General features: G+C 41.0%; 1 protein-coding gene across 5 annotated transcripts in view; it reads right to left on the minus strand.

Annotated features, from left to right (window-relative positions):
* Nucleotides 1-27,876, minus strand: part of LOC106581801 (growth factor receptor-bound protein 14) — a 57,959-nt gene that overhangs the window by 22,864 nt on the left and 7,219 nt on the right. Inside the window, exons 1-3 of one of the 5 annotated variants that reach the window (XM_045704469.2) lie at nt 23,477-23,635; nt 22,803-23,018; nt 21,162-21,294 (exon numbers count right to left, since the gene is read on the minus strand). In XM_045704469.2, the coding sequence (XP_045560425.1) occupies nt 21,162-21,294; nt 22,803-22,990 (321 nt within the window). In that variant the 5' untranslated portion in view covers nt 22,991-23,018; nt 23,477-23,635. Of the gene's footprint in view, nt 1-176; nt 437-21,161; nt 21,295-22,802; nt 23,642-27,876 lie in introns of those variants that run through there. The other 4 variants (XR_006761172.2, XM_014164122.3, XM_014164123.3 and 1 more) reach the window with 4 other exon arrangements.

The following is a 27,876-nucleotide window of genomic DNA, read 5'->3' on the forward strand; positions in this document are numbered from 1 at the left end:
CCAGGCCAAACTGGTTCAGAAAAGTGGATGAATAAACTGTTTTTCCACTTCTAGTTCCAGAGTGGTTTAGTTGAATCCCATTGTACGATTTAACACGGACACACTATTAGGACAGTTAAAGAAAGCAGAAGTCATGCAGTGTGGCAAAGAGAGGAAATTACAAGCACGTTTCCTACCCGCTTCTGAAGACAAAGTGGAGTAATGGCAGGCAAGGTGACTCTTCTCGCATGGAAGTTCATGCTTCTTTCCTCAGTACACAACAACTAAAATAAATAATATCCATATATCTAAGTTGTAAATACTGGTATTCTATAGATTATTTTAGAAAAATCAAACCGCGCAATGTCATACTTAGTATATTATCTTAATATGCAGAAGTCTTCTCTAAGTGATTCTGCTATACAATGCACGTTGTATCGTATCTCTCTACACTGAGGTCGTGCACAATGAATGTGTGAGACAGAGAAGTCATCGCTGTACAAGAAACTCCTCCTTTGTCCTTGGAAATCTAAAAATATATTTTTTATTTTTTTTAAGAAAGCCACTTTATCAAGCCACAAACAAGTCTTGATAAAAATAGTTCCAAGAAGGACTATAGTTTACGATGCAGAAGCTCAGAGAAAGCCAGAACGCTAAAATGACTAAAAATCAAGATGAAACATCTGACACAAAAGTGAGTAGGTGTATTATCTATAGTAATATAGTTGCCCATTTCTAACAGCTCAGAGAATGTCTTTCCATTGGTACAAACGCAACATGAAATAAAAAAATATATCTGAAAGGGAAAACTGTGATGTAGTCGATGGCCAGTAATTTAGGAGGAGAATTGACACCTCTTTTTCCCCCCGTAACCAGAACATGTCCGTCTGTTCAACAATATCATTGTACTACAATCTCCTGCAAATAAATCAAAAACGTGAAGTGTATAAATGTTGTCAACTTTAGAATAATGCAATTTGCAAATATGTCCACAAGAATATCTGGCAAATCACATTTGACATGAATTTCCATATTTCATTTCTCCACATTTCTTATCGGAAAAAGCGTGCAAGTCAAGTACAGGTATAGGCAATGGACAATAGCGCATTGCTGATTTCATATCTATACGACACTACAGCAAGGAAAAGATGTGGTTGGCAAAGAGGAATGGGGGACGGGAGGAGGAGGTTGGGAGACTGTATAAATTGGGGGCTTCAAAATAGCTCTGCGCCAAGTTGTTCCCACAGCGACAATTGCCACAATTCATCTGTTTAAATCTGTTGTACTGTAAGGATGAACAAAGAAGTCTCTGAAACGAGCAGCCTTACACAGTATGCATTAGAGTTAATGATGTAATAATGAAAGTCACTCTCAATGGTCTGATAAAGACGAGTTACACATCAAATAAAGATGTATTCAATACATTTTTGTCGATGGTAAAAGAGGATTTGGCCCTGACAAAACCATTTTAATTCTGACAACGCTAAACAATTATATTAGCCCCCTTGGCTATTCTGCCAAATGTTCCTGCTGATAAGCTTGAACTTGGATAAAAAGGTCAAGGAAGAGATAAAAAGGGGAATTTGATAACGATGATAATAGTGGTGTTTTTGTTGGAGAGTTCAAGTGTTTATGTTTTATTAAAAAAAGGACAGCAGAAACATGTCCTTGGACACAGGAAACTAGAAACATCCAAAAGTGTGAGATCTCTTTTCATAAAACCCAGTTATGCAATTAGCTAGGCCCTATAATGGGTCACAGTCGAAAAGGGACCAGAAATGCATTGCTAGATATACACAACACCATGCACAGGCCAGTTCCACTCTGCTACATATTTCTGTCTTTCCAAGTGCAGGGCAAAGCTCAACATTTGAGCCAAAACTCTCCTATTAATCTTAAAATGTCAAGCAGAAGAGGCAACTTCATCTGAGAAAATACTACCCTGACTTTATGATGAGAAACAACGAGACCAGAAAATGATTTTAGTAGTATTATTTTACAGAAGGGCCGATTAATGATTTAAAATCAACAACATTCTATGGGCAGATAACGGTATGCATTTGAATGGATTCAACAAGAAAGCACATTATCCAGCTTTACGTACATTAATATGTCATTAAAAGTGCATGAAATGTACTAACAGAGTACACAGGTCAGAATCAGACCATGTACTGTAGTTTTGACTAAATCTAGACACATTGTAGCAGTGGGAGGATTCCTCTCTCCTGATACTCTTTCCTTCCCTCCCAGACCAGACCGGGGGGTTGGCAGGCAGCACAGTGGTGACTGTCATACAGCTTCCCTCATGAGAACGGAGGAGTCCATCCCAAGCTCACAGTTTATCTGGAATCGCAACACAACATGTTGTGAATCGCACAGACAAGCAGACGCTGCTAGTTATCGGGAGTGCAAAAATGAATTTGTATTAATGGAGCCAAATTGATAACGGAGTCTCCGCAACTCTCATAACAAAGCCTGCTCCAGACACTCTGTCCTTGACCAGGGCTCGATTCAAACAAGACCCTTTCTCTCACACACACACACACACACACACACACACAGCAGGGCAGGAGGAACTGTTTCTGACCCCACATGCCTGCAAATAAAACAAACTCTGGCAAACGCAGGTCTACAATTATGCATGAATGCCTTTGCTGAGAGGTATGGGAGTAGAAACACCGCTACCATTGTACTCCTTTCTTTCAACTGTACCTTCAGTAAACTGTACAGTACATTCAAACGGATATTCTCAATCCATATCACAACAGATTGTATTATGTGCTCGTAGACCTTTACACACGTACCCGTATACGGGTTAAAAATGGCAGATTTGGACACTGATAAAACGGCAGTGGCTGTACAGTAACATGCTATACATGTCAGAGCTCAGGTTCTCCACTTTACAGTGCTGTATGGGATTCAACTGACAGCAGATCTAAATGTGAGCACCAAGCACAACGAGAAGATGCCCCCATCCCTCCCGCTAACTGGGCTACTTTTACAAATGTTTTGTTTGTGTGTGGGGAAAACTGTAGATCAAATGGTAGGCGATGTGTTTTGAAAGCTGAGACGTTGAGGATTATAATAAAATAGAGCTTTGATGTCATATAAGCAAACCACACACACACGTGAGTCCAAATATGCGCTTCCCATTTCCATATTATAATATTCATGTAATTTACATTAAAGTTTATGATCGCCATGTTTGATGTACAGTTACAAGGATGACGTGGCGTCATACCCTGGGTTGTTCTGAACAGAATGAGCCCGTTTGTTCGATTGTGAAGGAAATGCACTCATGACTCCATTCTATGCGCACTTAAATTACTATCCGTTTCTCTGAAGCGCCTTAGGTGGTCAAAAAAAGAACTAAATTTGTCATACATGAGTAAAAGTAAAAGCTATACATCAAATTCCTTAAGCAAATCAGACGGCACAATTGTTTTATTTTTTTTTAAACAGCCAGGGGCACACTCCAACACTCAGACATTTAGAAAACGCAGTATTTGTGTTTAGTGAGTGAGCCAGATCAGAGGCAGTAGTGATGACAACACGTTATATTGATAGGTGCGTGAATTGGACCATATTGCTGTCAGTCCTGAGTATTCAAAATGTAAGTACTTCATGGAAAATGTATGGAAGTAAAACGTACATATTCTTTAGGAAGTACAATTCTTCAAAATTATATATAATAAAGTAAAGTACAGATACCCCCAAAAAACTACTTAAGTAGTACTTCAAAGTATTTTTTAATTAGTTATTTTACACCACTGGTTAATATTATTTTATTACATAAAAGCAATTCCCATATGAATCCTCCTTCACTGGTGCTTGACTGGACTGTGCCGGGCCTATCATAAGAGCATAAATCGTCCACCTAGACATGTATACACTAGGCTTATACCCTGACTACACCACTCGCGTCGCGCGCGCATTGCAAAATAAATGTAGGAATTTATGTTATTCAATTATTGCACCCACACTGCTCGCGCGCATCAACGAGTGTCTGCGTTGCCAAGGGCTAAAATAGAAGTCATTTCTATTTCTGACGCAGATCATGCTGCAAGTCCTGCCTCTCCCATCGCCTCATTGGTTTATAGAAGCAGGTAGCCACGTGCCATCTCCTCATTGGTTATACCCACGTGGGTGATTGAAAGACGAGTTGTTTTGCCGGTTGTCGTGGTAATACTATGAAAGTTTAGATGCCAATCACCATTTAAGTTCAAAGATGAAAAAGCCTGGAAGGAGGAGAGATGACTAGAAACGATTCGGTTGACCGTTTTATGTGTGGATGAATTGGCGGAGTAGAGGACCTTGTGCATTTCAGGTAAAATAACAACCTAATATTTATATCCCAGGACAAATTAGCTAGCAACAGCAAGCTAGCTAAATAGGACAAATTAGCTAGCAAGTGCAAGCTAACTAGCTAAATTGCCATAAATGTTTAATGCTTTTCGACCTGTCCCCAAATTAATGTAATTGTTTCAGAGTTTGTTTTGATATTTTAACCTGTGTGTCGTGATCGCGTTTGGTGTAGGGGTACCAAATACATTTATGCACGATGTCACACGATAGCGCACACGCACAGCCGGTTTGGGATCCGTGTTAGTCGGTGTCCAGATTGTCATACCGACCTTGTGCCATCCCAGGATATTCGGTAATACTGGTACTGAACACAAGGGGAGCCATTTTCTAAAATATACTGCTCAAAAAAATAAAGGGAACACTTAAACAACACATCCTAGATCTGAATGAATGAAATAATCTTATTAAATACTTTTTTCTTTACATAGTTGAATGTGCTGACAACAAAATCACACAAAAATAAACAATGGAAATCCAATTTATCAACCCATGGAGGTCTGGATTTGGAGTCACACTCAAAATTAAAGTGGAAAACCACACTACAGGCTGATCCAACTTTGATGTAATGTCCTTAAAACAAGTCAAAATGAGGCTCAGTAGTGTGTGTGGCCTCCACATGCCTGTATGACCTCCCTACAACGCCTGGGCATGCTCCTGATGAGGTGGCGGATGGTCTCCTGAGGGATCTCCTCCCAGGCCTGGACTAAAGCATCCGCCAACTCCAGGACAGTCTGTGGTGCTACGTGGCGTTGGTGGATGGAGCGAGACATGGATGTCCCAGATGTGCTCAATTGGATTCAGGTCTGGGGAACGGGCGGGCCAGTCCATAGCATCAATGCCTTCCTCTTGCAGGAACTGCTGACACACTCCAGCCACATGAGGTCTAGCATTGTCTTGCATTAGGAGGAACCCAGGGCCAACTGCACCAGCATATGGTCTCACAAGGGGTCTGAGGATCTCATCTCGGTACCTAATGGCAGTCAGGCTACCTCTGGCGAGCACATGGAGGGCTGTGCAGCCCCCCAAAGAAATGCCACCCCACACCATGACTGACCCACCGCCAAACCGGTCATGCTGGAGGATGTTGCAGGCAGCAGAATGTTCTCCACGGCGTCTCCAGATTCTGTCACGTCTGTCACGTGCTCAGTGTGAACCTGCTTTCATCTGTGAAGCGCACAGGGCGCCAGTGGCGAATTTGCCAATCTTGGTGTTCTCTGACAAATGCCAAACGTCCTGCACGGTGTTGGGCTGTAAGCACAACCCCCACCTGTGGACGTCGGGCCCTCATACCACCGTCATGGAGTCTGTTTCTGACCGTTTGAGCAGACACATGCACATTTGTGGCCTGCTGGAGGTCATTTTGCAGGGCTCTGGCAGTGCTCCTCCTGCTCCTCCTTGCACAAAGGTGGAGGTAGCGGTCCTGCTGCTGGGTTGTTGCCCTCCTACGGCCTCCTCCACGTCTCCTGATGTACTGGCCTGTCTCCTGGTAGCGCCTCCATGCGCTGGACACTACGCTGACAGACACAGCAAACCTTCTTGCCTCAGCTCGCATTGACGTGCCATCCTGGATGAGCTGCACTACCTGAGCCACTTGTGTGGGTTGTAGACTCCGTCTCATGCTACCACTAGAGTGAAAGCACCGCCAGCATTCAAAAGTGACCAAAACATTAGCCAGGAAGCATAGGAACTGAGAAGGGGTATGTGGTCCCCACCTGCAAAACCACTCCTTTATTGGGGGTGTCTTGCTAATTGCCTATAATTTCCACCTGTTGTCTATTCCATTTGCACAACAGCATGTGAAATTTATTGTCAATCAGTGTTGCTTCCTAAGTGGACAGTTTGATTTCACAGAAGTGTGATTGACTTGGAGTTACATTGTGTTGTTTAAGTGTTCCCTTTATTTTTTTGAGCAGTGTATTTGCAGGACAGACAGCCCTGCTCATAAAATTATACAAGTAACTCAAAAATGCTCCTCGCAGTTTTATGCACGCACAAAACCAATATTAGACAGCAAGGCTCTTGATCCAGGAGGGGATCCTCTGTTTTTACCAAGAGGAGCTTGATTGCAAGAAGCTAACCACTTACATATACATTTTAGTCATTTAGCAGAGACTTATCCAGAGCGACTTACAGTTAGTACCATTCATCTTAAGATAGCTAGATGGGACAACCACATATCTCAGTCCTCAATTCCTCAATCAAGTAGACGTCACCAAAAGCACAACTACAGATCATTTAGCACTTTTCAGACAGTTAACTGAACAGTTATTAAATCAAAATTAAATCAGACTTTGTCACATGTGCCGAATAGAACAAGTGTAGACCTTACCGTAAAAGGATGACTTACAAGCCCTTAACCAACAGTGCAGCTCAAGAAGGGTTAAGAAAATATTTACTAAATAAACTAAAGTAAAAAATTATGAAAAAGTAACAATAACGAGGCTATATACAGGGGGTACCGGTACCAAGTTAGTGTGCGGGGGTACAGGTTTGAGGTAATTTGTACATGTAGGTAGGGGTGAAGTGACTAGGCATAGATAATAAAACAGTGAGTAGCAGCAGTGTATAAAACAAAATGAATAGTGATTGGAGATCTAGCTAAATTCCATACCGTCACTAGATCACCTGGCGTGTGCTACAAAACAGTGAGTGACTCACAAGACTCCGGTCTCTCCTCGTTGTTTGCTTGTAAACAAACATGTGACTGGGGATTACTGGTACATTTCATAATATAAAAAAATAATGTGACAGGTGCTTTATCTCCTAACGTATTGCACAAGTTGACCACAGGTATTTACTTAGAGGTTGACCGATTAATCGGCATGGCCGATTTCAAGTTTTCATAACAATCAATAATCTGCCTTTTTGGACGCAGATTATGGCCGGTTACATTGCAATCCACGAGGAAACTACATGGCAGGCTGACCACCTGTTACGCAACAGTACATTTAATCCACGCTGCCCTCAAACCAAGGCACGCAGCCTGTTTTTATTTATAGGCTGTTTTCAAATTATTATCTAACAAGTTTATTTTCTAAGAACAGTTTGAATTGAGGTGTGTTCTGCCTCATTCATTCACATAAAAGTAGTCATTTTTACTTTTGCGGACCAATTAATTTTTTTGACATTTCTGACCCGGACAAAATTCCCCAAACACTTCCCAATTGTTTGTGCAGTTCAAGTCTGCAGACATTTGCTCATCGCCCGTCCTGCACACACACACACACACACACACACACACACACACACACACACACACACACACACACACACACACACACACTTTCTGTCTGTTGCCTGTTGGATCAAAGATGCTATAACACATTGAGGTGAGTAAGGGTTCAATCATTTTTTGAGAACTTCAGGAAGTGAAATGGTGGGATGTGAACGATGGTAGACGACACACCCCTTCAACATGCAAAACAGACCAAACTCATCTTGTCTTCTCTTATTATCTTTTGGTTTCTGTGAGGAAAAAAAAGCATTGTGGCGCACTGAAACTAATTGTCGAATTACTTTCGATTTCTAGAAAGTTCTTTACTTAATTATTTCAATCAATGGGGAGCTCACCCGTGATGTGATTAATTATAAATAGTAATTGCTATTAGCTAATTCATATTGTAGTTTGTCAGCCAAGAGTTATAAAATATGACCGCTTGTGTTGCGTCAATCCTTCCTCAGTTAGCTCTAGGACAAATGTAGCCTACATTTTTCCAGTTTGGATGATGCTGTTAAGCTATAGATACTTCTAGCGAATATCTGAACTTTGCATCCAAAAATAAACTGCTCACATTCTTGACATAACTTTGTAAGGACTGTGTTTGTGTAAATAGTTTCTGAATAAAAGTGTGGTCAGCTCAAATGTTGATTGTTGCGTCAGTCGAAACTGGCCGTTCTAAATAAGCGTTCTAATCACACGGGTGTGATCGTACCCTTCAGGGACCACTGTAGATTGATCACACCCGTGTGATGGTACGTGTGAAAGGGTTAACTACACATGGTTGATGACATTACTAACTTGTCCTGCGTTGCATATAATCAATGCGTGGCCTGTTAATTTATCATCGAATCACAGCCTACTTCAACTTCGCCAAACGGGTGATGATTTAACAAAAGCACTTTGCCGAAAAAAGCACAATCTTTGCACAAATGTACCTAAACATCAATGCCTTTCTTAAAATCAATATGCAGAAGTATATCTTTTAGCATATTTAGTTAAAAGAAATTCATGTAAGCAGGCAATATTAACTAGGGAAATTGTGTCACTTCTCTCGCGTTCAGTGCAAGCAGAGTCAGGGTATATGCAACCGTTTGGGCCGCCTGGCTTGTTGTGAACTGAACTAATTTGCCAGAATTTTACATAATCATGACATAACATTGAGGGTTGTGCAATGTGACAGCAATATTTACACTTAGAGTTGCCACCCATTCGATAAAATACAGAACGGTTCCGTATTTCACTGAAATAATAAACGTTTTGTTTTTTCGAAATGATAGTTTCCGGATTTGACCATATTAATGACCAAAGGCTTGTATTTCTGTGTTTATTATATTATAATTAAGTCTATGACTTGATAGAGCGGTGGTAGGCAGCAGCAGGCTCGTAAGCATTCATTCAAACAGCACTTTACTGCGTATGCCAGAAGCTATTAGTAATGCTTGAAGCACAGTGCGGTTTATGACTTCAACTCTATCAACTCCCGAGATTAGGCTGGCAATACTAAAGTGCCTATAAGATCCAATAGTCAAAGGAATATGAAATACAAAATGGTATAGAGAGAAATAGTCGATGTGTCATAATTCCTATAATAACTACAACCTCCAACTACTTAACTGGGAATATTGAACCACCAGCTTTCATACGTTCTGAGCCAGGAACTTAAACGGTAGTTTTTTTTTTTTTTTTTTTACATGGCACTTTTATTTTCTTCTCCAACACTGTGTTTTTGCTTGTCACGATTATAATTTGCATGATTTATGTTACGGGTCTCGTATCCTTCCCCCCTAGACCGCTGGGCCAAAGGGATTCGTAACAATTATTTAAACCAAATTGAACATGTTTCATTATTTATTTGAGACTAAATTGATTTTATTGATGTATTATATTAAGTTATAATAAAAGTGTTCATTGAGTATTGTTGTAATTGTCATCATTACAAATAGATATAAAAAAATATTTTAAAAATCTGCCGATATCAGCTGTTTTTGGTCCTCCAATAAATCGGTATTGGCGTTGAAAAATCATAATCCGTCGACCTCGGGTAGTTACAAATATACAGTTGAAGTCGGAAGTTTACATACACCTTAGCCAAATACATTTAAACTCAGTTTTTCACAATTCCTGACATTTAATCCTAGTAAAAATTCCCAGAATAATAGAGAGAATGATTTATTTCAGCTATGATTACTTTCATCACATTCCAAGTGGGTCAGAAGTTTACATACACTCAATTAGTATTTGGTAGCATTGCCTTTAAATTATTTAACTTGGGTCAAACGTTTTGGGTAGCCTTCCACAAGCTTCCCACAATAAGGTGGGTGAATTATGGCCCATTCCTCCTGACAGAGCTGGTATAACTGAGTCAGGCCTCCTTGCTCGCACACGCTTTTTCAGTTCTGCCCACAAATGTTCTATAGGATTGAGGTCAGGGCTTTGTGACGGCCACTCCAATACCTTGACTTTGTTGTCCTTAAGCCATTTTTCCACAACTTTGGAAGTATGCTTGGGGTCATTGTCCATTTGGAAGACCCATTTGCGACCAAGCTTTAACTTCCTGACTGTCTTCAGATGTTGCTTCAATACATCCACATAATTTTCCTGCATCATGATGCCATCTATTTTGTGAAGTGCACCAGTCCCTCCTGCAGCAAAGCACCCCCACAAAATGATGTCAATTGGCTTTAGAAGCTTCTGATAGGCTATGACATTTTCTGGAATTTTCCAAGCTGTTTAAAGGCACAGTCAACTTCGTTTATTTTAACTTCTGACCCACTGGAATTGTGATTAAGTGAAATAATCTGTCTAACAATTATTGGAAGTGTATGTAAACTTCTGACCCACTGGAATGTGAGACAGTGAATTATAAGTGAAATAATCCGTCTGTAAACAATCGTCAGAAAAATGTATTGTGTCATGCACAAAGTAGATGTCCTAACCGACTTGCCAAAACTATAGTTTGTTTTACAAGAAATTTGTGGAGTGGTTGAAAAACGAGTTATAATGACTCCAACCTAAGTGTATGTAAACTTCTGACTTCAACTGTATATATAAAAAAAAGCCTGGAAGCAGGGTCTCTGTCTGTGTGTGTGTGTGTCTGATGACAGGCCAAGCAGTGTACAGTCCTTCCACTATACCAGTTTGGTACATCTAAAAGACTCAGAATACATGCGGACTCAACGTAACGAAGATTCTATGGTGCCCGTTATTGTGTGAAATCTAAGTTGCCTCTGAGAATGATTGAAAGCAATATTATGCATGTTATTATGATTGCTATGCAATTGAACAATGAACCATTTGATTGCAACGTAACCACCAATAAGGTGTCACAAAAAAACATCACAACATATGACAGGCCTGCAAGTAGCTGTCATGGGACAATCTGGTGTACGTAAAGAGTTTCCTTTTCCAAAAGTAGGCTCTGCACAACCGCCTTCCCTACCACACAAACAACCATAGCGCCTACAGTACCTTGCATACCTTTCAAAGCCTTGAAGGGATTAGAGGGCTTTGTGCTAGCTTATTGAGGGCCATTGGTGCTGCAAAGACATGGTAGGAGCCATGTCCCTGGCATTGCCAATGGGATCTGACTTGAGGTTATGATCCAAAGTGCATAAGTATACTATTTCACAAGGTAGTCACAGAGAAGTGCCTGTGATATGGCAGAGGGAGCAGAAGTAGTATAGGACAGATCGTGATTCACTTACTCCCCTTATCACCCCATCTGCCATCATAATCACTGGCTGCCATTGGCCCATGTCCCCTATGTCTTTCTTAGTGAGAACATTTTGCACATTCTATGCACAGAGTTAATACCCCACATAAAAGGTGAAAATGATAATTGAACAATTGTGATTAAAACATATTGTCAGTCACTACACAGTATGTAACATATCCAAACATCAACTACTATGTTCGATTGTAATAAATCAGTGATTAAAGTGTCTACCCTACAAAAAACAACTGTATGTCACCTTTTAACAATTTAAACAACTTTAAACCCCCACAGGCATTCGGCATCTAAATAATACTTCATACAATATTAATGAATTAGCTTGAAGAACATTTTAATATTGAACAGTTGAACATTTAATATTGACAATGATGATAGAACTCAAATAATGCGTGGCCAAACTGGTTCCTCGCATAAAACATATGACAGAGAAGCAAAAATTATATGGACAAGGGCAAATTATATACACAATAGACTTTCTTATGAAAATGCACGGTTGACGGGCTCAGGCAAACTGCTTTCTCACGACTGGAATAGCTTTTAAAGCCCATGTAAAACAAAGGCATGTCAAGCAAAGGGCATCGGAAATAATTCCCGAACAGGCATTCAGGCCAACCACAGTAAACCAAAACCTGGCCAATCATGCACAAGCACACTGGCTGCTCCAATTGCCACGGCAACTAGCACCAAGGCAGACACCACCACTACTAACTCTAGCCCTGTCCCTATATCTTTTATCATTTAACAGTACCACCACCTTTTTGTGGGACAAAGTGTTTCAAAAACAAGTAAAGCGTTCCCATTACTTTATCATGAAATCTGATGACATATAGACACTAATCTGCAGCTTTACATGTTGAGAGTAAGCAGTTTTGCCTAGAAACAGACTACCCTCAAAGACAGACTGGGGGATTGAAAAGACAGACTTGGCACACCCATTTATGGGGATAGGGAGGCTAGGGCAGTGATGTCACCGGTTTCTCAAGTGCTTGTGAAGATGGGTCGTGACCCTGCAACTGGGGGATTGTGACACATAAACAGCTGGGCAGTCTGACATAGTCCCTTTGTCTTGACAATGGCAAAGCTCAAAAGGCTGAGTGAAAGCCTGTCAGCCTAATCAGGTGCGAATGCAAGCCTCATCCCGGTGTTACATAAGGAGCACATTGAGACAGGCTAACAAGGAGCCACACTGTTCAAGGCTGAGGTCACCAAGGTGTCATTCTACTTCTTCACTGCTGAGAAATTGAAAAATGTTACTCTCAAAAATCCAAAAGAGAATGACAAATCCACGCTAATCCCCTGGACTTTTATAAACAGTAGAGCGAGGGGTGCATTAGAGAATTGCAATCACTTTCTGATTTTCCAGTGTGAATCCTGGGTCAAGTGGAAAGGGGATCGGGTATAAAGGGCTCATTTGAGACTGCCATATCAAGCGAAGAGTGACAGCTTAGTTTATTTGGGGAAGATAATCAAGCACTACAGGCATCTACAGGAGAACAAACAACAATCACAATGTATTCTCAAATCGCACAATGGTGGGCTCCGGAACAAACTGGAGAATGGTAAATATATACTGAAAGCAACTCGTTAAAAGCTGACGAGCCAGGTCTAACGCTGCTGATATTCTTCGGTTAGCGCTGAAATTTCAGGCTTTACCATGAGTCTGAGGTCTGAGATATATATATACACACACACACACACACACACACACACACACACACACACACACACACACACACATACATATATATATTAATGTTTCCAGCAAAAAATGTATGTATGTGTATGTACATATACATACATACATACATACATACATATATCATAGATCACAAATTAAACATTGGCTCAAATTAAATCTGAGCAGTACAAAAATAGCTTTGCACCTGACCTGCAATGAGAAAATGATGTTTTGATTCAAATCAAAATTAGATTTGTTTTGGTTTTACTTCACTAATTCCAAATTCATTTCTGTAGATCAAACTGCAAAAATAGTTGTGACCATGTTGTATTTTTTGCCGCAGTGCAAGCTAAATTACATTTTTTTAAATCTGATTTGAATGTGTGTACAGAGCACTCTGAATGGCAAAACATCAATTGCTGTGCAATCCGTGACAGGTCTGGATGTCCCACTTCGCATTCCATTCTCTGCTCTCATCGGAGATGCAGTATGTGAAATCCGACACATAATTTGCATAGGGAGCGAAATAAGAAATAACCTTATGCTTAAAGCTGAAGTTATTACAAGTCAGCAGGCATTTGAATGGAGTCTCTGTCACTCAGAGGACGCTGGGCAGAAAATGCTCTGTCATTTATATGAAATGGTGCAAATTCTGTACTGTCACTAAGTATGATCATATTTCAATAATTTCAAAACCCTATTCCCCCACTTTCGTTAAAAATATTTGCATGTTTTTTTCTGGATCAAAAAAGGGCCTTAGGTTGTGGACCGGGCATGGTCGGCCAATCGGGGAAGCTGGATTTCAGAGGCCATTCCCCGTGGCAGTGTAGAGAATGTTTTAAATATTTAAGCCAAATAATAATAATATTTTTTTGGGGGGGGGGGGGGGCTTCCATCAAAGCAATTGCCTGCATAATTTCCAATCACCCAAATTTCGGGGGGAAATATGCACAGTACCAGTCAAAAGTTTCAACACACCTACTCATTCGAGATTCTCTATATTTTTACTATTTTCTATAATTAGAATAGTAGTGAATACATCAAAACTATGAAATAACACATATGGAATCATGTAACGAAAAAAAGTGTTTTATTTTATATTCTTCAAAGTAGCCACCCTTTGCCTTGATGAAAGCTTTGCACACTCTTGGCATTCTCTCAACCAGCTTCATGAGGTACAGTAGTCACCTGGAATGCTTTTCAATTAACAGGTGTGCCTTGTTAAAGTTAATTTGTGGAATTTCTTTCCTTCTTAATGTGTTTGAGCCAATCAGTTGTGTTGTGACAAGGTAGGGTTGGTATACAGAAGACAGCCCTATTTGGTAAAAGACCAAGTTCATATTATGGCAAGAACAGCTCAAATAAGCAAAGAGAAACAACAGCCCATCATTACTTTAAGACATGAAGGTCAGTCAATCCGGAACATTGAAAGTTTCTTTTAGTGCACTCGCAAAAACCATCAAGCGCTATGATGAAACAGGCTCTCATGAGGACCGCCACAGGAAAAGTAAATTACCTCTGCAACAGAGGTAGAGTTAACTGCACCTCAGATCGCAGGCCAAATAAATGCTTTATAGTTCAAGTAACAGACACATCTCAACATCAACTGTTCAGAGGAGACTGCGTGAATCAGGCCTTCATGGTCGATTTGCTGCAAAGAAACCACTACTAAAGGATACCAATAAAAAGAAGACTTACTTGGGCCAAGAAACACGAGCAATGGACATTAGACCAGTGGAAATCTGTCCTTTGGTCTGATGAGTCCCCCCCAAAATGTTGGGATCCAACCGCTGTGTCTTTGTGAGACACATAGTAGGTGAACGGATGATCTCCGCAGGTCTGGTTCCCACCGTGAAGCATGGAGGTGGTGGTAAGACGGTGTGGGGGTGGCTTCGCTGGCGTCTTGGTCTAATTTATTTAGAATTCAAGGCACACTTAATCAACATGGCTACCACAGCATTCTGCAGCGATACGCCACCCCATCTGATTTGCGCTTAGTGGGACTGTCATTCGTTTTTCAACAGGACAATGACCTAACACACCTCCAGGCTGTATAAGGGCTATTTGAGTGATGGAGTGCTGCATCAGATTACCTGGCCTCCACAATCACCCAACCTTAACCCAATTGAGCTGGTTTGGGATTAGTTGGACCAAAGACTGAAGGAATAGCAGCCAACAAGTGCTCAGCATATGTGGGAACTCAAAGACTATTGGAAAAGCATTCCAGGTGAAGCTGGTTGAGAAAATGTCAAGAGTGTGCAAAGCTGTCATCAAGGCATAATGTGGCTACTTTGAAGAACCTCAAATATATTTTGATTTGTTTAAGTATTTTTTGGTTTCTACATGATTCCATATTTGTTATTTCATCATTTTGACATCGTCACTATTATTCTACAATGTAGAAAATAGTACAAATAAAGAAAAACCCTTGAATGAGTAGTTGTGTCCAAACTTTTGACTGGTACTGTAACATCCTGCTGGTTGCAAGAATATTGTAAACTCAGCAACAACAAAAAACATCCCTTTTTCAGGACCCTGTCTTTCAAAGATAATTCGTAAAAATCCAAAATAACTATACAGATCTTCATTGTAAAGGGTTTAAACACCGTCTCCCATGCTTGCTCAGTGAATCATAAACAATTAATGAACATACACCTGTGGAACGGTCGTTAAGACACTAACAGCTTACAGACGGTAGAAAATTAAGGTCACAGTTATGAAAACTTAGGACACTAAAGAGGCCTTTCTAATGACAAAAAAAAAAAAAAAAAAAGATGCCCAGGGTCCCTGCTCATCTGTGTGAACATGCCTTAGGCATGCTGCAAGGAGGCATGAGGACTGCAGATGTGGCCAGGGCAATAAATTGCAATGTCCGTACTGTGAGATGCCTAAGACAGTGCTACAGGGAGACAGGACGGACAGTTGATCATCCTCGCAGTGGCAGACCATGTGTAACAACACCTGCACAGGATCGGTACAGCTGAACATCACAACTGCGGGACAGGTACAGGATGGCAGCAACAACTGCCCGAGTTACACCAGGAACGCACAATCCCTCCATCAGTGCTCAGACCGTCCGCAATAGGCTGAGAGGCTGGACTGAGGGCTTGTAGGCCTGTTGTAAGGCAGGTCCTCACCAGACATCACTGGCAACGGCGCCTATAGGCACAAACCCACTGTCGCTGGACCAGACAGGACTGGCAAAAAGTGCTCGTCACTGACGAGTTCGTGTTTATCGTCGAAGGAATGAGCATTACACAGAGGCCTGTACTCTGGAACGGGATCGATTTGGAGGTGGAGGGTCTGTCATGGTCTGGGACGGTGCGTCACAGCATCATCGGACTGAGTTTGTTGTCATTGCAGGCAATCTCAACGCTGTGCGTTACAGGGAAGACATCCTCCTCCCTCATGTGGTACCCTTCCTGCAGGCTCATCCTGACATGACCCTCCAGCATGACAATGCCACCAGCCATACTGCTCATTCTGTGTGTGATTTCCTGCAAGACAGGAAATGTCAGTGTTCTGCCATGGCCTGCGAAGAGCACGGATCTCAATCCCACTGAGCATGTCTGGGACCTGTTGGATCGGAGGGTGAGGGCTAGGGCCATCCCCCCAGAAATGTCCGGGAACTTGCAGGTGCCTTGGTGGAAGAGTGGGGTAACATCTCACAGCAAGAACAGGCAAATTTGGTGCAGTCCTTGAGGAGATGCATTGCAGTACTTAATGCAGCTGGTGGCCACACCAGATACTGACTGTTACTTTTGATTTTGACCACCCCTTTGTTCAGGGACACATTGTTCAATTTCTGTTAGTCACATGTCTGTGAAACGTGTTCAGTTTGTCTCAGTTGTTGAATCTTATGTTCATACAAATATTTATACATGTTAAGTTTGCTGAAAATAAACGCAGTTGACATTGAGAGGACGTTTCTTTTTTTGCTGAGTTTATAAATTGCAGTCGTACTTTATCCAAAGACTTTTCAAAAAGTGAGATATGATAAACAGCCCTGGTTTCCCAGATTTTTCATAGTGTTATATTGTTTTCAGTACTTGTCTTATATTATCTCCAATGTATCATCCATGTAAAAAACCTGTCTGATTAGGATGAATAATATCCAACAACACCTTTTTAATTCTATGCGCTATGCAGTTTGCATAGTGTAAGGGGCCTCCAATTTTTTAAATGGACCTGAATGGTATGCCATTCAGCCCTGGAGTTTTCCCGGACTTAACTTTAGTTGCATCAAGAAGTTCCTCTGTAATTCAGCCTTCACAGAAGTCTTTCTGTACAGCTGTTAATTGTTCATTATTAATAGAAAATAATACTAACAATTAACTTTGGTTAGTAGAGATGGAGGAGACAAACTAAAACATATGCTTAAAGTACTTTGCTTCCCTGTTCAAAATATTGTTTGGTGAATCATGGGTGACACCATCATTTGTAACAAGTTTCAGTAAATTATTTTTGGTAGAATTTCTATGTTGAAGATAACATTTAAAAGAAAGTGCATTTTCCCCATATTCTATCCATTTCGCTTTATTTTCAGAATACATTACACTTGATTTTTCTTGAATAAGTTTCTCCATTTCTTTTTTACAAGGATTAAATGTCAGGAATGGTGAAAAACTGAGTTTAAATGTATTTGGCTAAGGTGTATGTAAATTTCCGACTTCAACTGTATATCTCACTAGGTCAGGATATTTAAACCTCCATATATCCACTCGTTCCATTATATCCATGATATTCGTGATTTCCTTACGTGGATAAGGGTGATCGTTTGCAGTGTGATTTCCTATACGGTCCATTGAGGTACTTAAAACCATAATCTCCCACCATAATAATAGGGTCTTGTATTGCTTGATAAATTATAATAAAGTGCATTCGGAAAGTATTCACCCTCGACTTTCCACTTTTTGTTATGTTACATTACAGCCTTATTAAAAAATTGAGGAATATATTTTATTTACTCCATCTACTTACAACGCCCCATAATGGCAAAACAGGTTTTTAGAAATGTTAGCAAATTTATTACAAATAAACAGAAATCTTATTTACATAAGTATTCGACCCTTTGCTATGAGACTCAAAATTGAGCTCAAGTGCATCCCGTTTCCATTGATCATCCTTGAGATGTTTCTACAAATTGATTGGAGTCCATCTCTGTCAATTGATTGGACATGATTTGGAAAGGCACAAACCTGTCTATACAAGGTTCCACAGTTGACAGTGCATGTCAGAGCAAAAACAAAGCCACGAGGTCGAAGGAATTGTCCGTAGAGCTCCGAGACAGTGTCAACTCACATACCTGGGGAAGGGTACCAAAACATTTCTACAGCATTGAAGGTCCCCAAGAACACAGTGGGCTCCATCATTCTTAAATGGAAGAAGTTTGGAACCACCAAGACTCTTCCTAGAACTGGCCATCCAGCCAAACTGAGCGATCGGGGGAGAAGGGCCTTGGTCAGGGAGGTAACCAAGAACCCGATGGGTCCAGAGTTCATCTGTGGAGATGGGAGAACCTTCCAGAAGGACAGCAGCACTCCACCAATCAGGCCTTTATGGTAGAGTGGCCAGACAGAACAATTTTGCCTGAATGCCAAGCGTCACGTCTGGAGGAAACCTGACACCATCCCTAAAGTGAAGCATGGTGGGGGCAGCATCATACTGTGGGGAGGTTTTTCCAACGGCAGGGACTGGGAGACTAGTCAGGATCGAGGGAAAGATGAACGGAACAAAGTACAGAGAGATCCTTGATGAAAACCTGTTCCAGAGCTCTCAGGACCTCAGACTGGGTTGAAGGACAAGTCTCTGAATGTCCTTGAGTGGCCCAGCCAGAGCCCAGACTTGAACCCAAATTGAACATCTCTGGAGACCTGAAAATACTTGTGCAGCAATGCTCCCCATCAAACCTGACAGAGCTTGACAGGATCTGTAGAGAAGAATGGGACAAACACCCCAAATACAGGTGTGCCAAGCTTGTAGGGTCATACCCAAGAAGACTTGAGGCTGTAGTCGCTGCCAAAGGTGCTTCAACTAAGTACTGAGTAAAGGGTCTGAATACTTATGTAAATTAAATTATATATTTTTTATTTTAAATAAACTAGCAAAAAAAAGTATGTTTTTGCTTCGTCATTATGGGGTATTTTTTGTAGATTGAGGGGGAAAACTATTTAATCAATTTTAGAATAAGGCTGTAACCTAAAAAATTTTGGAAAAAGTCAAGGGGTCTGAATACTTTCCAATATATTCCTTTTAGCCAGGTAAATACTGATTGTCTTTTCTCATGATCTGCTGAGCCATTACAATTGGCTATACTTATATCACCATAATGAAATAAAAGTTTCAATTCTATTTATCATAATATATATGTTTGTAAACTTACCATTAAAAAGCACCATAATGATTGTGTCCATATAGCTATACCATGGAATTCTCACTGCTACTAAGTAAACCTCCAATTGTTCTCCACTATTCCAACTGCTGAAACCTCCCCCCATCCCAAGTAGGACTGTCGTCCCAGTGACTGGCAGACCACCCCTGTCCACATGTATCCTAGGGCCTTTGAGAGATTGGGACCAATCATTTAAAAAGAGCACACAGTGCCACCCACAGAACAGAAGCAGATCAACTGCCAAAAGCATTTCCAATGCGCTTACCTCGATTGTATACAATATATATATATATATTCATTCAAAAAATCTTGCATATCTTACTTTATTTCCACAATTAACGAATAATATGCTCAATAATGTCAGCAATTCATATGAAGGAATGTCACCTATAACCAGGATTGGCATTACAAAAATAAATGTTTGGCAAGCAATTATTATTTTGGGAAACAATTATTGTGATTAATCCTGTATTTTACCCAACAATATTACCCCATAGCAACAGATGTGCGGTACATACAGTACACACACGCCACAAGCTCAGATGTTCAACAGTTGTTCCATCCCCGAGCCCAACTCAAGAGAAGACTTGATGTGCGAATGCATATACAGTTGTAGCTGTATGAGAAGGCTTGTCAAATTGAGCAAGAATGGGGAGATTTGATTAACCAATGTCAAGTCCTAGCTGATGGCGCTCAGATACACACACACACACACACACACACACACACACACACACAGACCATTTTCCAAAACATCAGACCTTTAGATTATTTTGTGCCACCAGGGCCACAATAATTTGCCCCTTTGTCTGATTGCCCAAGTGTGCCAATTTCCTGCAATTCTACACATTTCTTCATGGAGTTGAGAGAACATTTCGCCGTTTTAAAGCAATGTTTCTGCAGTTCTATGCATTTTGCCATGTCTAACGCTGTTACTTTACTCAAGCACAATAACAAAATCAAAAACTGCTCAAATCATTTTTCTTTTTTCCCTGACTGTCTAGCTTTTATTTCGGTGATTGTTAGCCCTCTCATGATATATAATTACTTTTGCGTATGTCCATTTAGGAGGAAATCTACATTTTCACTTTACATTTAACAGTGTTACCCAAGCATGCACTGAAAGTTATTCACTTAAGCACAGGAACTCCATATGATGAGATCAAGCAGAACAGAACAGAGCCAGGGGTCCAGTGAGGAGTGAACGCTGATCCAGTGCCAGCTCTCTTCTCCCCCACAGTCACCTTTTTTTTTCTTTTTTACAGAGCTGGTCAAAAGTAGTGCACTATATAGAGAATAGGATGCCATTTGGGATGCAGCCCATGGCAGGGTGAAGAACAGCATGCCCGGCGGTACAACCACACCACATAGGCCTACATAAACACTGGGTCACCGACCCTTGTCTGAGCTCTTTGGTTGTACACGTTTGTGCCATTAGAACGAGTGCGCTGTTCATTGTAACGCCGTTGCTGATGCAGAATCTAGGTACAAAGTCAGGATCTCACAGTCACATGTTCTTTGGGATTTCTCTGCAGCGTGTGCTTCGCATACTCAACAACTGGTTCTGCGTCCTCACGCCCCGCAGTTTTAGACTTTTAGCTCATGCCAAGTATGACCGAGTCACGCGAGAATTTGAACGTACACGTGTCTTGCAGCTTGTGTTCTTTTTTTTTTATCTGGCAGTGTTATCCCTTCTAGGATCACATGTAACACCCGAGGTTGTCAACTGGAAATCATTACAGGGGGACATTGTATTTTCTATTTGTCTGTGTAAAATAAACAAATATCTGCTCACCTGAGTTGCGCCACTTTTGGTGGAGGGTAATAAACAATCGGAGACAAGGGATGAGACGGTTGAGGGAATGAGTTCTGGGAAAAGGCTTGGTACAGGAGCAGCCAGCAGAAACTCCTCTCCCTCTTCAATTTTCCTGGAGCGAGGCAAAGAATAAGTATATAAAACATTATACTGACAACCACTGAGCTTAACACAAACAATATGCTGCCTGTCGGTCAGTCTTTCCATCTGGAATGAGGAGAGATAGGCATTCGTGGTAATGTTATTGCAATGATATATCAGATATTAGATGCCTGGAGCTTTAGGAGCCTACAGCGAGTCATGGGATCTCCTTAGCCTCTACCTGAGACATATATCACTGTCAATACCCATACTGAAGCATGTGTATTGCCAGATTCTACTGTATACCTCCTAGCTGTTGTTAGTGCCTTTGTTGTGAATCATGTGTCTTCTGTACATTCGAGGGGATCAGTAGGACTGAACAGTTGATACTCCCAGACAGACACAGATATGGCTGACCGACAGTGAGACTAGCCATGTCTACGACTGCGTCCCCCCGGTCCCCCCCCCCCCCCACTCTCAGCCAGTCAGAAAACACACCAAGCAGAGGGACAAACTGATTTTTGATGAGACGATAGATAACGCACCCTCCACCTCAGCAGGGCGCAGCTTAGAAAGAGCACTTGGAGCCTAGCTCGCGCTAAGTTAGTATAAAGAAAATTCAACTTGACATCATGTCAAGACAGAGTTTGGCTACACACTAGAGAGCCGGGTCACCCCCGTTCATGCATAGTGAATCCACAACGGAAATACAGGCCTATGATCCTTATGTTTATCTGACGTGGATTTCTGATTGTGTCTGTATGAGGGAGAGGCCATGATGGCCGTTACGCTGTTTACTTCACATAAAACTCAGCAAAGCGTGTCCGTTTAATCCGTTCATACCAAAACGAGCAGAAAAAGCAACCCTGTCCGTGTGGGAAAGACCGGCCTGACAAAAGCATCACCACATTTGCCATTAGTATCATGAGAAGATATGAAATTGAGATTTAACATGGTTTATATATGTGAAGGCGTTTCACGGTAAAGTCTACACCTGTTGTATTCGCGCGCATTTGACAAATACATTTGAGGGCCTTGAATGGTAAAAGGTGTCTCCCATTGACATGTCCTTACTGCTCTGTAAACACACAGCAGTTACTAAGTTACTAATTACAAGCAGCAAAGTAACAGGTGTTAGATTCGAGTCCGGTTCTTTCAGTGTACTCTCAAAATTGGGTAAAACTATTCTCTCGCCGACAGGCGTGCATTTAGCGGTACAAAGTCTACAGCAATTGTTCAACTGGGACGTCTTTGCCCTGCTGTTGCGAATACAAAGGGTGTACTATTCCTCTGTAGGAGAGCACATTGTACGAGCGCACTAATCACATATGTTAAATATTAACTTCAAGCAGTGAGTTACAGTATAAAGTAAGAGATACGCTTAGGCTTTTGAAGGAAATTTGGGGATATATATTACTAACACAAATGGTTTGTGTTTTAGACTGTTCGTTGAAAACATAACTATGAACTATAAAGAAAAATGTGACACTAAATCACATTCATTCACACCAGCCATTCCAAAGGAGAAATTAACAATACCTATTCCCCTGGCAGACAACATTCCTGGAGAGCTGGGGATTTGGTGGTTGTAAAGGACCATGCAAAGGGATGAGGGATGGGCTGGAAAAGCCACTCACATTACCCTTCCCACTCCCAGAAATCTCGGCTTTCTCTCCGAGGCAGCCAGAGGTGTGTACGTCTTCCAGTGTGTTATTCATATCACTCATGGGGGGCCGGCTATATCCAAGGCATCATCTGGAGCAGAGAAAAGAGACGAGCTGTTGGAATGGAGTGTACAGGGAAGTAGCAGAGTAGAGCACATTGAGAGGGAGCAAGAGCTAGAAGGGATCCTCTGTCTGCTCACAGCACACACATGCCTCTCCGCAAGGCTCATCTGCTGCCCGTGCAACTGGCCCAGTGGGGCAAAACATGATCCACCACAATAAAGATATTTTTAACTCAATGACTCGCAAATGAGCCCTGGCTTTGACACAGTGGCGTATTAAAATGCATGCGCCAACTCTGGGATTTTTTTTTCTCCCCCTGGTTTGGTTGTAGTTAATTCTTCCCTCTATTTCTTAGTTTTTTTTTTTCTCTTCGATTTTTTTTTCTTCCTCTCCCACTTCCTGGAAAGCAGACCTGCACAGAAAGCACACCTACGCAAAGGGTTGTTAGTATGTAACTTAGCTATGTTATGAGTCCTGGATGGCTACCAGAGTGTAATACCAACTGTTCCTTTTGTCACAGACTTCGCACTGAGGTCCCGACTGCACTTTAAAACTGAGCCCTGTGCTGGACTGGATGAATGTAGAAGCGGAGAGTATCCCAGCCATGACTCAGCCATGATGTAGTGGGCTGTGGTGTGGTGTGGTAGGTTATGTCATTCTGTGACAGCCAGCCAAGCATTATGTGGGGCGATGGTTGACGTGATAGCATCTATCTGAAAGGTAATGTGTAACAGAGATTGGGCTGGGGCTGAGAGGCTACTGTGGATAATCACATGCAGGCAGTCATTATGGTAACATCTGGTCGCAGTACCAGTTTACTTAGCTTGCTGAAATCTAGATGGCAGAACTTCATTCTATTCAAACCTTTGCAAATGTTTCTAACTCCAATTTTTACTTTATTAGAAAGTAGACATTGAACATGAATTTGTTGTTGGCTGCTGAGGGTGATTATTAATGTTATGTGCTTCAAAACTGAACAGTGGCCATTATCTGTATAGGAGCAACTTTTCAAAAAGCTACTTAAAATTGCAATAACACAAAATGATGGCAAATGCTATTAACCCATTTAATCCCATCGGTCACAATAGTGGAAAGAAATGCTTGTACTTTACAGGCTCCAGAGAAGATCAACTAATTAGTCATATTATGCATTAGTAAAAAGGGGTCTAGTATGATTCAAAGAAGTTTAATATGATTTCTCTAATGGTTTCAAGACCACAGGCATAAATCTCCAAGGTGTACTTTTACAGACATATTGGCACCAGAAGTCTGTATTCAACAGCTTAAAAAAACAAATACATTGTTGGCATTTAAAAATATTTTCTTCGTAAATATGTTTAAAAGGGTCTCGTTTACATATGTGCCTTCCGTTTTCAATTCATTGAATCAATGATGCTGGAGGTATATGAACATTTCTTAGCCGTGTGACCAATGGGAAAACACAGTGGCTCTAACTCATTCATCACAGCAGAGTCTTTATTTTCTCAGTAGATTGAAGTCGAGTTGGGTTATGGATATACTTCATCAAGACGATCTTACAGACGATTATCTATTAGCCCTTTACATGCTGTATGTTTAAATCAGTGATAGACAGTAGAAAGTCATATTTTGTCATTTGAGGGGGAATTGGCCATGTATAGACCCATAAACTGAATTAGTGTAATAATGTAACAAATATTGAATGGCAGTAGGTTTGTTTAGTGTCTCTTGCACAAGGGAAGACCGGGCTATCAGTGCATTGGGACATAGCCACAGGTGTAAACCTGGTTTGTATGGGTATTTGGGCTGAGATATAAAAGGTGTAAACCTGGTTTGCAGGAGTACTGGAGCTGAGGTGCAGGGGTAGACCTGGTTTACAGTTTATGAGTATCCAGGCTTTGGCACATATTTAGACCTGGCTTAGTTGACTATTGGGGTTCAAGCACAGGTACAGACTTTGTAGGTATGTAAATTGAAGCTGTATTACAGGTGTACCCTTGTTTGTATTAATATTGGGGCTGAAATGGAGAAGTACACCTATTTTTTGACAATTGGGCCTGACATGTAGCAGTAGACCTGTTAAAAATAGAAAAGAAAATGGGGGTTACACGTGCAGGTGTACACCTGGTTGGTAAGAATATTGGGGCTAAAGTACAACTGTAGACCTTGTTTGTATGAATGTTGAGGCTTGGGCACACCTGTTTTATATATGAGTATGCCCATGGATTTACCTGGTTTATGAGTAATGGAGTGTAGAAATACACAAGGCTCATATGGCTGGGTCTGGACGGACGTCTATTGCCCATTCAAATCCTTTGGCAACAAGTTTGTGGTAGGAAAAATGGTTTAATGGGGCACATGTTATACCACTGAACTATGAGTTTATCAATGAAAATGATTAGCGTATACAGGTCAGAGATCACAGGACTAAGATATGCAAATAACATTGTTTGGGTGTGCAGCAAATAGCTGGATAGGTTACCGTTGGTGACTTGGGGAATACAGGCTTAAGAGAAGTGGGTATCAGGGCCGAGGAGTATTGGAAAAGGAACTGGAGTCTATGAGTAACAAATAGGGCATTTAGGGCTATGATTTGGGTGTATTGGTACTTGATTGTATCAATATTAGGGTATTGGCATGTGGGTGTTAGGGTCAGGGCATGGGGTGTGTGGCTAATTGGGTTTAGGTGTGTGGGTAAGTGGGCTGTGGTATATAGATATTGGGGCTGAGTAATTGGGGTCAATGTATGTTCATTGTATTATACGCACATCCATCTGTGACCGAGAATATAACACTTTTTTTTTCTTCTTTCTTTTTAACATACGTCAATATTTTGTAAAAAAATACAAATTATAATAAAAATATATAATCTATGGATTACATGTTAGGGTTACTAATGGCTAGGGTAGGTTACTTTCTAAATGTAATCTGTTACAGTAACTTATTTTTTTTAATTTAACCTTTATTTAACTAGGCAAGTCAGTTAAGAACAAATTAATATTTACAATGACGGCCTAGGAACAGTGGGTTAACTGCCTTGTTCAGGGGCAGCATGACACATTTTTACTTTGTCAGCTCGGGGATTCGATCCAGCAACGCTCTAACCACTAGGCTACTTGCCGTTACATGTCCAAAATTGTAATCAGTAACACAACTTTTGGATTACCCAAGCTCAGTAACGTAATGGGATTACTTTCAGTTACTTTTATTACTTTCCCCTTGAGAAGACAAAAATGTATATTGAACAACATCTACTGCAGGATAATGTTAGAGTTTACATAACTGGCCATGAATGGATGTTGCATTTTACTTTATGGGTTGGTTATGTAGGCTTCTTCTAACCAATTATTTTCTACTACAGATACTAATACAATTAGGCTATATCTTCACCAAAGTCAGTCAGATTTCCAGTTAATTTAATACCCCTTGATCTTCAAGAAAAGGATTTTGAAATATAGCTTAGCCCAAAATTACCTGAGCATAACTCAAACTAAAAACGTATTAGCCTACTCTGTTAATGATTTTGTTGTCATGGAGGACTGATTGGTATTATTGCGTCGAGTTGAAAAATAAATGCTGCTCTCGTGGAATTGCATGCTTTGAGCACTACCGATAAGTTGTATTTGCATGTGAAAGACGAATGCCATATGCTGCATTTTCTATAGGACTATTAACTTTTTTGTTGGCGACACTTTGATATCTCAACAATTTGCAGCTGTTTAAGTCTATCAAAAGTGTGCGAGTTTGAGCATGTGTCTGTTAGGCCTATGGATTTTTTTTATCAGCACGAACTAGATTGAGCAATAAAAGCCCGACTTGTGGTCTTCATGAATTAAAACTTGTTTTTGACAGTATGTGGAGCACAATACCACAGAGGAAGGGAGGAAATCCCTCAAACTTTTATCCGCACTATGCAGCTGTTGCAAGAGCACATTTTTCACTGGCTGTCCACTGGTAGAAAAACATTTGGGTTAAAATACACATATAAACTGAGTTTACAAAATATTGAGGACACCTGCTCTTTCTATGACAAAATTACCAGGTGAAAGCTATGATCTCTTATTGAGGTCACCTGTTAAATCCACTTCAAATCAGTGTAGATGAAGGGGAGGAGGCCGGGTAAAGAAGGATTTTTAAGCATTGAGACATGGATTGTACATGCGTGCCATTCAGAGGATGAATGGGCAAGATAAAAGATTTGTGTGCCTTTGAACGGGGTATGGTAGTACGTGCCAGGCACACCGGTTTGTGTCAAGAACTGCAAAGCTGCTGGGTTTCTCACGCTCAACAGTTTCCCGTGTGTATGAAGAATGGTCCACCACCCAAAGGACATCCAGCCAACTTGACACAACTGTTGGAAGCATTGGAGTCAACATGGGCCAGCATCCCTGTGGTGGAACGCTTTCAAAACCTTGTAGAGTCCATGCCCCGACAAATTGAGGCTATCCTGAGGGCAAAGGGGGGGTGCAACTCAATATTAAAGTGTTCTTAATGTTTTGAACACTCAGTGTACATTTGTGAACAGCCATCCACAATCTAAGGTGCAAATAGCTAAATGAGAGAGCAGCACTGTGATTCACATCAATGCGCTACTGTATGTAGATTTCAATAATAAGTGTTATCCATAGCGCACGTAGGCTACACCACTGCTGTTGTCCTTACCTCCAAGCGTTTATTCAAGTTGGATAATCTTTGGATGCAGTCAACACCATTGGAAGACATAGCTTGGACTGTAGCCTACAAAAGCCTATTCCTGCTCTTTTCACGCAATCCTTCAAAAGGCATTTTGTGTGTCATCATAGTTGTCTCTGACTTGTGGTCAGACTCCCTCAGGCGGAACAAACTTAAACTTGCGCCTTTTTTCAGTACTGATTTCAATGTCATTGAAAAAACAGGAGTCAAATAAT

The sequence above is a fragment of the Salmo salar genome, chromosome 21 (genome assembly GCF_965601325.2).
Source record: "Salmo salar chromosome 21, fSalSal1, whole genome shotgun sequence".
NCBI classification, from domain to species: domain Eukaryota; kingdom Metazoa; phylum Chordata; class Actinopteri; order Salmoniformes; family Salmonidae; genus Salmo; species Salmo salar.